The 17,500-nt window shown below is 43.4% G+C and overlaps 1 protein-coding gene across 1 annotated transcript in view; it reads right to left on the bottom strand.

Annotated features, from left to right (window-relative positions):
* Nucleotides 1-17,500, bottom strand: part of LOC120999086 (serine palmitoyltransferase 3-like) — a 117,421-nt gene that overhangs the window by 86,980 nt on the left and 12,941 nt on the right. The window contains exon 2 of the mRNA XM_040429958.1: nt 9,956-10,150. Coding sequence (XP_040285892.1) covers nt 9,956-10,150 — 195 coding nt within the window. The remainder of the gene's footprint in view (nt 1-9,955; nt 10,151-17,500) is intronic.

Genomic DNA, 17,500 nt, shown 5'->3' with positions numbered 1-17,500 from the left:
ATAACGAGCCAGGAGCACTTCTTTAACCCTGGCGTAGCTATGGATCTCCTGCTCTGGCACGGTCCGGAAAGCATCAGAAGCTTTGCCTGACAGTTTGCCTGACAATATTGCGACCCACTCTCCTCTATCTATTCGGTGCAGGTTACATTGTCGCTCAAAATCTGCCAGGTAATTATCAATGTCACAGTCTTTTTCATCAAAAGCTTTAAAAGCGCTAAACGGAATCTTCCTTGTGTCTGCTGTGCTGTACTCACTGTTTGGAGAATGTGCGGCTGCTCGTTGGACTGCTGCCAATTTTAACTGTAGCTCTGCGTCTCTTATTTGTTTAGCCTCCTCCGCTAACAGGTTCATCACTTTCAGCACCACATCCGCCGTTGGGTTCGGACCGAACCATGCTAGCTTCTCTCTCATTGCCTTGTTGGCTGGTGATTCCTCCTCCTGAATCACTGGTGTCCCCATCTCTTGTACTGCTGGCGTTGCTGCAACCAAGTTCTCCTGGTCTAGCTCCATTAATTTCTGCTATAATGACCCGCTTGGTTTTGTTGCTAGCAATCCTTCCACGGACTTCCAGTAGTTCTTTCAGTGTATTTCTTTTAAGCAGGGTGTACCAGCCTTCCATTCACTGTTCCCAGTGTCTGCTTGGAATCCTGGTGTAAAGGAAAGTAGAAGGGAAAATCCCGCTGCTGCCAACCAATTGTGACGGTAGTAGAAAATATCCTCGTCAAGCATTCCCTTCTTCCCATAAAAGAAAATCACCCAATATTCCACGAGTAGGAATATCCCTGGAATCGCCGAATAATCCACACATGAGTCAACTTAATGCTGGAACAAGACTGATTTACTGGTACACAGAACTCACAATTTATGCAGCAAAAACTCCTCCTCTGGGCCAGGCTAGATAATTGAGTTTTAAGAATACACACAGCTCAATTATCCTAAAACTCCTCCTCTGGGCCAGGCTAGACAATTGAGTTTTACCAATACACACAGCTCAATTATCTGCTGGCCAGAACATTTACAATTCTTAACAATTTCACACAAGTACTTTCTATCCCACATACAAACATAATCTCAACATCATTGTCCGGTACACGAATACATTCATTCTTGACACTTGGAACCGAACAATATAGTCCTCAAAATAGCAGGGAGAGAATCAAACTGAAGCATATAGGCAATTGCATAAAAGTCCTTCACACTATCCTATAAGTAAACTGTTTCAGGGTGATTGTCCCTCATCAGTGCAAACATTTACATATCCTCTTCCCAGAAGTCCAGAGGAGCATTGCTTGGCCTATCAGACTCCTCATGCCACTGGGTTAGTCTAGTCTGTCAGTGGGGTGAGTTTTCAGTCAGTAGAGCACAATATGGCTTTGTGCAGTGGACAGTCTGTGAAGAGAAAGCATATCATCCAGAGACCTCGTAGCTGTGATTGGGTTTTGGCTTCTGGCTGCCCTATCATATTTGTCTGCAGCTTGCATTGTTACTTGTGAATCTGTACCTTGCTGCCAGGAATTGCAGAAAATATTGGAAAATTGTGCAGGAAGTTTGAGCAAACTGTATTTCAGAAGACATTGGAAATAAGAGAAACCTCCTTCACCTCAGCAAAAACATTGCTGTAAACTGCTTTGCAAAGACTGTATGCCTCCATTGTGTGTGTGGACATGTTTTGCATCTCTCTACTCAGAAAAGATTTTAAAGGCTATGTACACCTTTGGGGGCATTTATTATTATTGCATTTTAATCATTATGGATTAAAAATAATTTTGTCAATTGTGAGCAACACTTGAGCTGTCAGATGATGGTATTCAAAGAAAAGAGAAACTGACAGCTGGTAAACAGACTGATTTCTAACCCTATATCTTAGAAACGGAAACAAATAAAATGCAGTCATAAAAAATATTTTGTCAGTCTCCTACCTATCATTTGCACCTGAACACAAAGGGCATTCATTCCATAGCGCTGTACATATGATAAGGGGTGTATACATACATAATACAGACAATTGTACTAATCATAAACAAGACGAGTTACAAACTGGTACAGAAGGAGAGAGGGCCCTGACCGTGAGGGCTTACAATCTACATGGTATGGGAGAAGGACACAGTAGGTGAGGGTGAAGTTGGTCATGGCGGTATAGAGGCCGCAGGGTCACTGGTTGTAGGCTTGTCTGAAGAGGTGGGTTTTCAGGTTTCTTTTGAAGGATTCCACTGTAGGTGAGAGTCTGATATGTTGGGGTAGCGAGTTCCAGAATGTGAGGGATGCAATCTTGGAGGCGATTGTGGGAAGAGGGGATAAGAGGAGAGGAGAGAAGGAGGTCTTGTGAGGATCGCAGAGTGCGTGTGGGGGTGTATCGGGAAAGTAGCTCAGAGATGTAGGGAGGAGACAGGTTATGGACAGCCTTGTATGTATTTGTTAGTACTTTGAAGTGAATTTGCTGGCCAGGGGGGAGCCAGTGAAGGGATTGGCAGAGGGGAGAGGCAGAGGAGTAATAGGGTGATAGGTGGTATAGTCGGGCAGCAGAGTTGAGGATAGATTGGAGGGGTGCGAGAGTGCTAGATGGAAGGCCACAGAGGAGAGTGTTGCAGTAGTCTAGGCGGGAGATGATGAGGGCATGTGCAAGCATTTTCGCAGATTCAAAGTTAAGGAAAGCACGGATGCGGGTTATGTTTTTGAGTTGGAGGCGGCAGGTGGTGGAAAGTGCTTGGATGTGCAGTCTGAAGGAGAGGGCAGAATCCAAGGTCACTCCAAGGCAGCGGACTTGGTTGACCGGGGAGAGTGTGCAGCCATTGATCGTGATAGATAGGTCTGTTAGGGGGGTTGAGCAAGATGGGGGAAAGAGGATGAATTCTGTTTTATCCATGTTAAGTTTTAGAAAGCGAGAGGAGAAGAAGGATGATATAGAAGATAGACATTGTGGGATTCTGGATAGTAAGGTGGTGATGTCTGGACCAGAGAGGTAGATCTGTGTTTCGTCAGCGTAGGAGTGATACACCTTCAACCATAACACAAGGTGTGCCCCAAGGGGAACTACTGTTATCCTTGTCACTGTGCCTAACCCAAGCATTGAGGGAGGTTTGGTGGAGATAGCCCAGTCACCGTGAACACACTGTTATCCAAAACTACTACCCTTGTCCTCTCCATACTTCCCCTGGGTTGCTGAAATATGCCAAACATTATGTACCTATAAAGAAAAAAATGTGGGGGATACAGTCAGCACAACCCTATATGCAGGTGCACATCGCTATGGCGAAATACATATACAAAGAAAAAGACACAAATGCAATAGCACTCTGCAAACAGCACTCCGCCCTGCCTCCATGCTGGATGTTGAATGAGGCATTGGTGTACATTTTGGCCAAAGCGCAATAAGCCACTCACCACGTCAAGGTCGCCTCTATGAGTGGTCCCTAACACTAGTTCCGACCTGTTTATGGGCCATGACAGCCACACAAAGTCCAGGGAGCGCAGGCACAGCATGAACGCCAGGCACACTCTGCTTTTAACCCCGTCCGGTGCCATTACAGCTTTCATCGGATCCAGGGATGCAAGTACCAACATGCATATAGGGTTGTGCTGACTCAATCACCCACATTTTTTCTTTGCAGTATATATTGGAGGCGTGGCGATCTCCATGCAGTCATGCACACCTGACCAGTTAATCCCCTGGAGGCTGGTTTTAACCACCTCAGCCCCTATGACTTAAACACCCTGAAAGACCAGGCCACTTTTTACACTTCTGACCTACACTACTTTCACCGTTTATTGCTCGGTCATGCAACTTACCACCCAAATGAATTTTACCTCCTTTTCTTCTCACTAATAGAGCTTTCATTTGATGGTATTTTATTGCTGATGACATTTTTACTTTTTTTGTTATTAATCGAAATTTAACGATTTTTTTGCAAAAAAATGTCATTTTTCACTTTCAGTTGTAAAATTTTGCAAAAAAAACGACATCCATATATAAATTTTTCTCTAAATTTATTGTTATACATGTCTTTGATAAAAAAAAAATGTTTGGGTAAAAAAAAATGGTTTGGGTAAAAGTTATAGCGTTTACAAACTATGGTACAAAAATGTGAATTTCCGCTTTTTGAAGCAGCTCTGACTTTCTGAGCACCTGTCATGTTTCCTGAGGTTCTACAATGGCCAGACAGTACAAACACCCCACAAATGACCCCATTTCGGAAAGTAGACACCCTAAGGTATTCGCTGATGGGCATAGTGAGTTCATAGAACTTTTTATTTTTTGTCACAAGTTAGCGGAAAATGATGATTTTTTTTTTCTTACAAAGTCTCATATTCCACTAACTTGTGACAAAAAATAAAAAGTTCTATGAACTCACTAGGCCCATCAGTGAATACCTTTGGGTGTCTTCTTTCCAAAATGGGGTCACTTGTGGGGTAGTTATACTGCCCTGGCATTCTAGGGGCCCAAATGTGTGGTAAGGAGTTTGAAATCAAATTCTGTAAAAAATGGCCAGTGAAATCTGAAAGGTGCTCTTTGGAATGTGGGCCCCTTTGCCCACCTAGGCTGCAAAAAAGTGTCACACATGTGGTATCTCCGTATTCAGGAGAAGTTGGGGAATGTGTTTTGGGGTGTCATTTTACATATACCCATGCTGGGTGAGATAAATATCTTGGTCAAATGCCAACTTTGTATAAAAAAATCGGAAAAGTTGTCTTTTGCCAAGATATTTCTCTCACCCAGCATGGGTATATGTAAAATGACACCCCAAAACACATTCCCCAACTTCTCCTGAGTACGGCGATACCACATGTGTGACACTTTTTTGCAGCCTAGGTGGGCAAAGGGGCCCACATTCCAAAGAGCACCTTCCGGATTTCACCGGTCATTTTTTACAGAATTTGATTTCAAACTCCTTACCACACATTTGGGCCCCTAGAATGCCAGGGCAGTATAACTACCCCACAAGTGACCCCATTTTGGAAAGAAGACACCCCAAGGTATTCGCTGATGGGCATAGTGAGTTCATGGAAGTTTTTATTTTTTGTCACAAGTTAGTGGAATATGAGACTTTGTAAGAAAAAAAAAAAAAAAAAATCATCATTTTCCACTAACTTGTGACAAAAAATAAAAAATTCTAGGAACTCGCCATGCCCCTCACGGAATACCTTGGGGTGTCTTCTTTCCAAAATGGGGTCACTTGTGGGGTAGTTATACTGCCCTGGCATTTTCCAGGGGCCCTAATGTGTGGTAAGTAGGTAAATGACCTGTGAAATCCGAAAGGTGCTCTTTGGAATGTGGGCCCCTTTGCCCACCTAGGCTGCAAAAAAGTGCCACACATGTGGTATCGCCGTACTCAGGAGAAGTTTTGGAATGTGTTTTGGGGTGTCATTTTACATATACCCATGCTGGGTGAGATAAATATCTTGGTCAAATGCCAACTTTGTATACAAAAATGGGAAAAGTTGTCTTTTGCCAAGATATTTCTCTCACCCAGCATGGGTATATGTAAAATGACACCCCAAAACACATTCCCCAACTTCTCCTGAGTACGGCGATACCACATGTGTGACACTTTTTTGCAGCCTAGATGCGCAAAGGGGCCCACATTCCTTTTATGAGGGCATTTTTAGACATTTGGATCCCAGACTTCTTCTCACGCTTTAGGGCCCCTAGAATGCCAGGGCAGTATAAATACCCCACATGTGACCCCATTTTGGAAAGAAGACACCCCAAGGTATTCAGTGAGGGGCATGGCGAGTTCATCAAATTTTTATTTTTTTGGCACAAGTTAGCGGAAATTGATTTTATTTATTTTTTTCTCACAAAGTCTCCCTTTCCGCTTACTTGGGACAAAAATTTCAATCTTTCATGGACTCAATATGCCCCTCACGGAATACCTGGGGGTGTCTTCTTTCCGAAATGGGGTCACATGTGGGGTATTTATACTGCTCTGGCATTCTAGGGGCCCTAAAGCGTGAGAAGAAGTCTGGAATATAAATGTCTAAAAAATTTTACGCATTTGGATTCCGTGAGGGGTATGGTGAGTTCATGTGAGATTTAATTTTTTGACACAAGTTAGTGGAATTTGAGACTTTGTAAGAAAAAAATAATAATTTCCGCTAACTTGGGCCAAAAAAATGTCTGAATGGAGCCTTACAGAGGGGTGATCAATGACAGGGGGGTGATCAATGACAGGGGGGTGATCAGGGAGTTTATATGGGTTGATCACCCCCCTGTCATTGATCACCCCCCTATAAGGCTCCATTCAGATGTCCGTATGTGTTTTGCGGATCCGATCCATGTATCCGTGGATCCGTAAAAATCATACGGACATCTGAATGCAGCCTGACAGGGGGGGGGTGATCAATGACAGGGGGGTGATCAATGACAGGGGGGTAATCAATGACAGGGGGGTAATCAATGACAGGGGGGTGATCAGGGAGTCTATATGGGGTGATCACCACAGTCATTGATCACGCCCCTGTAAGGCTCCATTCAGACGTCCGTATGCGTTTTGCGGATCCGATCCATCTATCAGTGGATCCGTAAAAATCATGCGGACATCTGAATGGAGCTTTACAGGGGGGTGATCAATGACAGGGGGGTGATCAGGGAGTCTATATGGGGTGATCACCACAGTCATTGATCACGCCCCTGTAAGGCTCCATTCAGACGTCCGTATGCGTTTTGCGGATCCGATCCATCTATCAGTGGATCCGTAAAAATCATGCGGACATCTGAATGGAGCTTTACAGGGGGGTGATCAATGACAGGGGGGAAATCAATGACAGGGGGGTGATCAGGGAGTCTATATGGGTTGATCACCACAGTCATTGATCACTCCCCTGTAAGTCTCCATTCAGACGTCCGTATGCGTTTTGCGGATCCGATCCATCTATCAGTGGATCCGTAAAAATCATGCGGACATCTGAATGGAGCTTTACAGGGGGGTGATCAATGACAGGGGGGTAATCAATGACAGGGGGGTGATCAGGGAGTCTATATGGGGTGATCACCACAGTCATTGATCACGCCCCTGTAAGGCTCCATTCAGACGTCCGTATGCGTTTTGCGGATCCGATCCATCTATCAGTGGATCCGTAAAAATCATGCGGACATCTGAATGGAGCTTTACAGGGGGGTGATCAATGACAGGGGGGTGATCAGGGAGTCTATATGGGGTGATCACCACAGTCATTGATCACGCCCCTGTAAGGCTCCATTCAGACGTCCGTATGCATTTTGCGGATCCGATCTATCTATCAGTGGATCCGTAAAAATCATGCGGACATCTGAATGGAGCTTTACAGGGGGGTGATCAATGACAGGGGGGTAATCAATGACAGGGGGGTGATCAGGGAGTCTATATGGGGTGATCACCACAGTCATTGATCACGCCCCTGTAAGGCTCCATTCAGACGTCCGTATGCATTTTGCGGATCCGATCCATCTATCAGTGGAGCCGTAAAAATCATGCGGACATCTGAATGGAGCTTTACAGGGGGGTGATCAATGACAGAGGGGTAATCAATGACAGGGGGGTGATCAGGGAGTCTATATGGGGTGATCAGGGGTGATCAAGGGTGAATAAGGGGTTAATAAGTGACAGGGGGGGTTGTAGTGTAGTGGTGCTTGGTGCAACATATTACTGAGCTGCCTGTGTCCTCTGGTGGTCGATCCAAACAAAGGGGACCACCAGAGGACCAGGTAGCAGGTATATTAGACGCTGTTATCAAAACAGCGTCTAATATACCTGTTAGGGGTTAAAAAAATCACATCTCCAGCCTGCCAGCGAACGATCGCCGCTGGCAGGCTGGAGATCCACTCGCTTACCTTCCGATCCTGTGAACGCGCGCGCCTGCGGGCGCGCGTTCACAGGAAATCTCGCGTCTCGCGAGATGACGCGTAGATGCGTGACTGTGCGCAGGGCTGCCACCTCCGGAACGCGAATCTGCGTTAGGCGGTCCGGAGGTGGTTAAAGTCAGTATAAAACTGAGTCTACTTCTACAGGGCCTACCAGTAGCCATTTGGCTCCAGGAGAAGTATATAGTGGGCTCAGCATGCATGTTGGTACTTGCATCCCTGGATCCGATGAAAGCTGTAATGGCACCAGACGGGGTTAAAAGCAGAGTGTGCCTGGCGTTCATGCTGTGCCTGCGCTCCCTGGACTTTGTGTGGCTGTCATGGCCCATAAACAGGTAGGAACTAGTGTTAGGGACCACTCATAGAGGCGACCTTGACGTGGTGAGTGGCTTATTACGCTTTGGCCAAAATGTACACCAATGCCTCATTCAACATCCATTATGTACCTATAGGCTCATTAAATCCAATATTAGACTTTTCTTTAATAGCCATTTTTTCATCTCTTTCATATGGAATTTCTTGTATACAAATATGGAGCCCATCAAAAGACGAAATTTAGTTGTTTTTATAAAAAATAGTGCAAATAACTATTTTTACAAATGACTGCGTTATAAAGCATGTGCAATATAGTACATGTAATTTAAAATGTATTACTGAAATTCCAAATCTGATTAAACTGGGATGTTAATAAATGCTCTGATAATGTATTACAGAAAGGTTTTTGAAAGAAAACTTCTGGGCATCTGCATTTTTTTTTTCCTGCATTTATATAGCGCTGTTATATTCTGCAGCGCTTTATAGACATTAGCATCATGCTGTCTCCAATGGGGCTCACAATATGGACATTTATCAAATCTTTATGACAGCTATAAGACCAGACTTCCACCTGAGACACATTGTAAGGTAAGAAAATCCCCTTAGGGTGATGCCACACATTGCAGCTGGAAAAAAAAACTGCATCAAAGACACTCTTTCAGCAAAACGCAATTACCTTAATTACAAAATAGAATTACATTAATGTAATTTAAGTCTAATGTGTTTTTTCACCTTTGCTGGAAGAAAACGCACCATAACCGCACGTATGTTGCTGCAAAAACTGCATGCATTTTTTTTTAAAACAAAGTGTTTTTTTTCTTGACACATCCAAAATGCAGCACATCCGTGACATGTGGCAGCACCCTCAAATAGGACAATATTACAGACTGCTGGCAATTCATTCATAAACTCTAGCAGGAATATCAGAGGAATGTCAGAATATATTGCTATAAGAAATGATTTTCCAGAATTGTTATTTCATAGGAAATGCAAGTAGTACTGAAAAAGACATGTTGTGAGAGGCGAATGACTGGACAGCAGACGGACAAATTAGCTGAAACATTGGTAAAGTTACATTTGAAAGTTTGGATTATATTTATTTATATCCGTTACGAAAATAGATGGAGCTGCTTTTAAGGTCATTATTCTGGCAGCTGTTTGGTCTTTACTCCTATACAGGAATCTGGACCACCAGAACACTACCTACTAGAATAGACTCTGTTCAGTGACTGCTAACCCACAGGGGTCAAGAGGGGCAGCACTGAGGGGTCAGACAAAACTGTAGTCAGGAAAAAGTCCATGTAGGGGCAGGCAGAGTTTGTGTAATCTAGTAATTCGTCTAAGGGTCAGGGTTGGCAACTCAGGGTCAATACAAGGAACAGACAGAGGTCAAGTGAGGCAGCAAAGGGTAAATCCAGAAACAGGCAGAGGTCTGTTTACGGGCAGGCAAACAAGACTATTCGCAGGACACTAGACAACAAGAACTTAATTGTTACAAAACCCTCCCACAGGGGAAGGTACCTTAAATACCCTTAGTTGTCTCCCTTAGGTTGAGGAAGATTAAGGTGCATGCGCTGGCACTTTAAGAGCCAGAGGGAGGATTTGCAAGTGCCCTACAGGCAGCGAGAGGCAGGGCAGGCAAGAGACAGTCCTCAACCTGAGTGGAGTGATCAATGCAGTACTGCTCTGACGGCCAGGACTGTCAGGAGGAAGCAACAAGATGATGGTGGCACCAGAGAGGCTGTGGGTATGGACCACTGGTATAACAATATACATTTTCTATTATTTTTAAAATATTCTTACTTTTTGCTCTTCCCTTTCTTTGGCCATGTGGCATTGTTCCAATCCCCATTTTCTCATGAAATCCCGTAAGTAGCCGAATAAGATTAAAATTCCATAACAAAGGTAGGTAGACACAAGGATGTGCAAGGGGGCTTCTTCAAAATATTCCTTGTATTCTCTCTTGTATTGACTACCATTGGCTGGTCCATTTTTCTGCTGTAGGATAGAAAATGCGCATATTATATCATATTACACCGAATTATGTGAGGGAGCATGCTTCTAATATATCATTTATAGGAAGTAATCTTAATGTTTCTTGACTGAAACAACAAATAGCATACACAATGAAGTAAGATGATATCAGGACTCCGCAGAGACTGGAATGCCCTGCTATTCCTTGGTGATGGTTATTGAAGGGGTTCTCCGAGATTTTTTAACTGATAGGTCATCAGTATCTGATAAATGGGAGTCTGACACCCAGGACGCCCGCCAATCAGCTGCAGTAGTGCCATGGCCTTCTCATAGCTTTGTCTAGGCCAGGGGTCTGCAACCTTTAAGACATAAAGAGCCACTTGGACCCGTTTCCGAAGGGAAAAAAAAACTGGGAGCCGCAAAACCATTGCGACATTTAAAACAAATATAACACTGCATATATTGTTTCTTACCTTAATGCTATATACAGGATCGTGCAGACAGCTGTCAATCTGAAGAAAAAAAGGACTTTTTCACTTAACAATGTAAAATATATTTTTGCAAATTAATAGCTAATTAAAATATTTAATTTACCTTTACCAGACCACCCCCAATCATGTGCCAGTAATACCAGACCCCCCCAATCATGTGCCAGTAATACCAGACCCCCCCAATCATGTGCCAGTAATACCAGACCCCCCCCTCCAATCATGTGCCAGTAATACCAGACCCCCCTCCAATCATGTGCCAGTAATACCAGACCCCCCAATCATGTGCCAGTAATACAAAACCCCCCTCCAATCATGTGCCAGTAATACCAAACCCCCCTCCAATCATGTGCCAGTAATACCAGACCTCCCAATCATGTGCCAGTAGTAATACCAGACCCCCCCAATCATGTGCCAGTAGTAATACCAGACCCCCCCAATCATGTGCCAGTAGTAATACCAGACCCCCCCAATCATGTGCCAGTAGTAATACCAGACCCCCCCCCCCCAATCATGTGCCAGTAATTCCAGGGGCCCCCACCAAATTCCCCAATCATGTGCCAGTATAATACCATTATGTGCCAGACTGCCAGTTAAAAAAATAAATAATTAACACTTATACTTACCTCTTTGGAGCGATGCGATGCAGGCCTCTTCCGGCGCTGTACGGCTCAGGTGGCGCGATGAAGTCATCGCGCCGCCTACGCCGGCCTCTGATAGGCTGCAGGCATAGTAGTGCCGGCAGCCTATCAGAGGAACCGGAAAGGGACACACCTCCCTGCCCTGCTCATCCGCACAGCCTTCTGTTTGTATCGCTGTCCTGAGGACAGCGATGCAAACAGATCACTATGGAGATGAGCGCTTCGCTTCCACAATGGAAGCGCTCATCTCAGTGCCTGCCCAGCCGCTGCCGCACAGTGCCTGCCCTGCCGCCGTCGCCGCACACACACTGCTCATGCCGCACACACACTGCTCATGCCCATGCCAGAGCCGCGGGAAAGGTTCAAAAGAGCCGCATGCGGCTCCAGAGCCGCGGGTTGCTGACCACTGGTCTAGGCCATGTGACATCATAGTAATCAGTCATAGGGCCTAGGCGCAGCTCAGCCTCATTTAAGTGAATGGGGCCGATATGCGATACCAAGCATATTCAGCCAGCTAAATTATTGTATTATCAGATAATAAACCATAAATGAGCCCTGACATCATCTTATCAACCAGTATTTACTGGAACATGAAGAATTTTATTGACAAAACAAGGTAAGAGAAATCAAGAGTGAAACATGAATTAAGATACTAAACCTATCCATGTGCTCATGTTTACAATACTAATACTAAAGTAGGAAGTATGATATTATCTGATACATATCTAATACAGAACACCCTGCCCCACTACTGTAAAAGTCAACTTTTGAGTGTCTGAATGGATATATAACTGGATGAAGAAAACAATTATCACACATCCAAATGATCTGATGGGCACCTTACCCTCATGGGGTAACATCTTTCCATGCTAGTAGGTCGGTGACTGAGGAACTTCCATTTGTGATGGAAAAAAAAAACCCTCAGTAGCAGATTTCAAAGGTAAATCAGTACCTGACATGACAAGTAAAGGCAAGGCCTGTGGGGCACAAGGTGAGGCATGCACAGGATTTGGCATATTTTCCATGGCAGCTATTTTGTATTCCTTTAGTTGATTGATATGACATATAATGCCAGGAGAGGTTTCCATTGTGTAAGAAAGTGGACTGGTTTGTGCTAGTGATTAGAACTAGAATATTTTATCAGAAGTTCTGTGATATAATATATTTCTAAAGTTTTGCACTGTCTTTTACTACCAGCATAAACTGTAAATTAAATTATGGACTAATGCAATTCAGACTAACCCATGTTTCCAGTGTTTGCATGCTCCTTTGTGCATGGAGCAGTGTGCTGCCACATACAGTGTTTGTTCATTCAGTCTGTTAATCCGTACAAAACCGCCATACAAAACCCGTAGCAAATGCTTTCATCTTTACCACTCTGATGTAGCCAACATGTAGCTGTTTTAATACTTGAGGTCTCAGACTTGATGAAAGAATAGCTCTGTTGCTCCACATTATATAACCAATGTCCAGCGTAATCACTGTGTGGCAGTGGTAAAATGGAGCCGAGACCTGCGCTTGGAACTCCACCCCGTAGAGTAGCTAAATAAACCTTGGACTGGAGTCAGGGGCGTACATATAAATCACTGGGCCCCATGCAAAACCCCTGCCACTAACTGTTCCTGGCCAGCAGTGTACTGATATGTTAGGTATGAGGTAAAAATTATACCTCATACCTCACATATCAGTACACTGCTGTATGGGGCGTAGCTATAGGGATGCAGAGGTAGCAGTCTATACTGGGCCCAGGAGCCTGGAGGGCCCAAAGAAACTTGTGCCACATAAGAAGACACCAGTTTTATAGAAAGTGCATGCAGGTGCCTTTCAATTTTTGCCTCAGGCAGCACGAAGGCTATGTGTTTCCCTGCTAATGGCCACAAAGCACTGAGGGAGGAGGGGGGCCCAAACTGAACTGTAGAACCAGGGCCTATGAGCCTTTAGCTAGGCCCTCACATGTCAGTACACTGCTGTATATACTATATATCTGTGCACACTGCATCTGTTATACCTTGTATCTCACATATCAGTACACTGCTGTATATACTATATATCTGTGCACACTGCATCTGTTATACCTTGTATCTCACATATCAGTACACTGCTGTATATACTATATATCTGTGCACACTGCATCTGTTATACCTTGTATCTCACATATCAGTACACTGCTGTATATACTATATATATATGCACACTGCATCTATTATACCTCAAACCTCACATGTCAGTACACTGCTGTATATACTATATATCTGTACACACTGCATCTATTATACCTCATACCTCACATGTCAGTACACTGCTGTATAGAGCAGCGTACTGGTGTGAGAAGTACAAGGTGTAATAGTGCAGTGTGAACCGATATATGTGGTCAGTTATGTATTAAAGTCCCTATGTGAGGTACACAAGGTAATGGTGGTTGTAACTGTCTGAAGTACTACATATATGAGTGAAATATGAGTAAAAATATGGAATGGGGGGCAAATGTTTCAGCGCAGAGCTCATCTTCCATGCTGTTGGAGGTTGCAGCACCTGTGATGATGCTCTGCTGTTCAGTTCTTTTACTAAAGATACAGGACCTGTGAAGATGATGATGATGTCATCCCAGGTCCTGGCAGATGCTTCTATCTAACTTAGGAATTTAGGAACTGCACCATGCTTTGTGCAGTTCCTTTACTACATGTACAGGACCTGTGATGACATCATCACAGGTCCTTTAGCTTTCTCCACTGATGGTAAGGATACTATACTTGAGCAGGATGTAATGAGTGTAATTAAGGGGCAGGGCCAATCCTCCACTGTGGGCCCCTTTTCCCCACAGGCCCCATAGCAGCTGCGTGGTCTGCGAGGTACACCACTGACTGGAGTTCTTCCTAATCTCCTTCTGAATCTGTTCTGCAGACGTTGGAAGATTTTCAAACTAAGAGGAAATAACTCTTGAGATGTCATATTATCTGAGTGTTATTCTGGTTGGTGTTGTGAATTTTTAAAGGAGATGAGCAGTGGCATGATCTATTCTCTGGATAGGTTATCAGTATCAGATCGTGGGGCTCTGACTCCTGGCACCCCCACAAATCAGATGTTTGAAGGGGTCACGGCAACGGTGCAAGTACTGTGTCCTTTTGAAAGCTTATCTGTAAGCTATCTCTTTTCTAGCGGCGGGACAGTATACTTACAGCTTCCAATCCATTCACTTGAATGGGACAAGCAGTTGTAGTTCTTATGAGCGCTACATCCCATTAAAAAAACTGACTGGTGGGGGTGCCAGGAGTCAGGTCATCAGTTTTATGCCACTGCACAACCCCTTTAATGTGAGGAAAAGGGAACTTTCTTCCATTTCTAAATAAGCTTTAAAGGGCATCTGTCAGCAGATTTGTACCTATGAAACTGGTTACATGTGCGCTTGGCAGCTGAAGTTGGTCCCATGTGTTGGTCCCATGTTCACGTGTATGCATTGCTGAGAAAAATGATATTTTTTCATATGTAAATGAGGATGTTGCTGTTACTCCTAGAGGCTCTGCTCTTTCTGCGTATCTAAGATATCCTACGCGGCTTGTTAGGTTTTTCGCGGCAAAGGTCCACGTTCATACACCACCACACAGGGCTCAATCACGGACTTAATTCCAGCACACGCCAGATGAGTCTGCTAGTATTCCCGACTTCTTTAAATTAAAAATTTCTGTGGATACAAGTGACTCCTATCATAGTGAAGCTCCGATAACTATTTTAAAAGGTTTATTAGTACATACTTACAAACATGCACTTTAAAATTCGCATTAAAATATCCCAGTGTCTTTTTCTTTGCCCGACCCAGTTTCGCTCCTTAAGCTTCGTCAGGGGCACACTGACGGGTCTCAGTGATGTAATAGATATATATGCCAAATTTCAAGAAGATTGGATAATATTTAGGGGTTGCACACATTGATCACTTTTATTACTACTCTCACTCCTGTACTTAGGAGGTTGGTCTAAAAACTATTTCAATTTCAGGATCCCAGGGACTCTGCATAAAGCAAGGTGGATGGCAAAGGCAATATATGCACTTAAAATTGTCCTCTTCACTAAACAGTTGAATATTCCTCAACGAGAATTGCACATTTTGTCAGCCTCATATATGTTTGCTTTTTGCACGAGGTAATTGTAAGTCGATGGGCTCCAAAGAATGATTTGGATATGCTTCAGCTTCTGAGCACTTACCCAGATGCAGACGTCAAAAAAAGTGCTCTCACAGCTGCTAAGAGATACCTTTGGTATCTGTCAGAAAAAAACGTAGGATTGGCTTTTTTAGATGAACGTATTACTCAGGCTGCTAAGGAAAATATGACAAAAAATTTAGAAACAAAACCTACAAAGAAAAAGGAAATTAAACTATTAGGGCTGTTTCACACGAGCGGATGCCGTGCGTGGCATCCGCTCCGTGAAAGAGTGCCAAGACCCGATGCAGACTGCACAGGCACGGAGCATTAACATGACTGATAATGCTCCGTGCCTCTCTGTGATCTCTTTACTACGAAATCACAGTTGTCACTGTGATTCTGTAGTAAAGAGATCACAGAGAGGCACGGAGCATTATCAGTCATGTTAATGCTCCGTACCTCTGCAGTCTGCATCGGGTCTTGGCACTCTTTCACGGAGCGGATGCCACGCACGGCATCTGCTCGTGTGAAACAGCCCTTAGAGGATAAAAATCTAGTTTTTGAAGGAAAAGACCTGAGCCATTTCATTACTAATAAAACAAAGACGTTCTTTGAATTGTTTGGGATCCACGACGTGACAGAATACTGCAGTGATTCTCTAAGAAGCCATGGGAACGCTCTTACGGTGGTCAATGATAGAGGAATTGCTCTGCTAAAAAAGTTTAACGAATCGGTCAGGGACGAACAACAAAAACAATTCTTGTTGAGGGTAGTCGAGCATCACAGAAAGGTAGTCACAAGCTAACAAAATAAGGGATTGTATCGTTCAAAGTTGATTAATATAACACATGTTTTACCTATCATACTACCTAATAATCTTAGTGTCTAGTTTTAATATTATTTTAAGTTTGTGATTTCTAGTTTTCCCAATAAAAGTAATTAACGTTGAAAAATCGTATTTTTTGCCTACTTTTACAAAACTGATCAAAGTGTGCAACCTCTAAATATTATCCAATCTTCTTGAAATGTGGCATATATATCTTTTACATCACTGAGAGCAAAGTCTGCAAAAATTGTACATTTTATTTTTTTACTTTGCAAAATGAAACACCCTATTGGAGAGCATATGTAAGAGACCTAGGTTTTGAGCTGGCTCTTATTTTCCAAAAACTCTTTTAAAATACATTTCTTGAATTATCTAACAATTGTTTTAGTTCATTTTTAACTGATTTACAAAGTGTGTGTGGACACATCTTGTAGATGATTAATGGAATTCCAAGCTTTCTGGGGCCATGTTCACCTTACCGCACCGTTTGTTTTTCCGTTCTTTTGATCCATCAGAAGAGGAAAAAAAAACTGATCCTTTATTTTGAGCATCCTTTGTGCTCAGTTTGTTTCAATTTTTGTCAGTTCCATCAGAGATCTGTTATTTTAGACGGTAGAAAAAGTCCTACATGGAGGGAAAAAAAATATGTGGCCTAAGCCAGTGTCCTCCTCACAAGACTGGTCCATTGGTATGAACAATGTACAATTCCAAGTTGTGGTGGTCTTCATTCTTATTACTGACTCTTGCATGTACTATAGGTACAGTCTTTTCACCAGTGTAAGTTTGCAATTGAATATGTGTTGAGAATTAGGAGAACTCTGTGAAAAGTCAGCTGACTTACAGTCACATTCTTTCCTGACTGGAACCATGTGTTTTCTCTCTGCTGTTTCCATTGATGTCACTATCTCCAGTGCCCTCTTAAATCGAGGTCTGTTAGAAGTCTTTTTGGAATGTTTTCTTTTTTATAATCCCACACACTAGACAAACTCTCAATGCATCATTGAGACACGTTTCAAAATTTAAATGTTCAGACAGTCTCTTCAGTCACAATGGCTGCAATAGATTCTCTGAAATGTTTTTTGATCACTAAAAGTTTAGTCGACAGGTCCTCCTGCATGATTTTACCACATCCTCAAAGTTTATTTCAACTGCGCAGCAGTGACTAAGCCTCCCCCATGTCACATAGTAACGCTGGCACCCTTTCCTGAGCAGCAATGTCATTAGTATACTTACCAACCCTAATGCTGCAACCCTGAAAGTACCTTTGGGGTTGTGCCACAAAT

Source organism: Bufo bufo, chromosome 4, assembly GCF_905171765.1.
Source record: "Bufo bufo chromosome 4, aBufBuf1.1, whole genome shotgun sequence".
Classification (NCBI taxonomy): Eukaryota; Metazoa; Chordata; class Amphibia; order Anura; family Bufonidae; genus Bufo; species Bufo bufo.
Note: the sequence above shows the minus strand (reverse complement) of the source record. Positions and strands in the feature narration are given on the sequence as shown.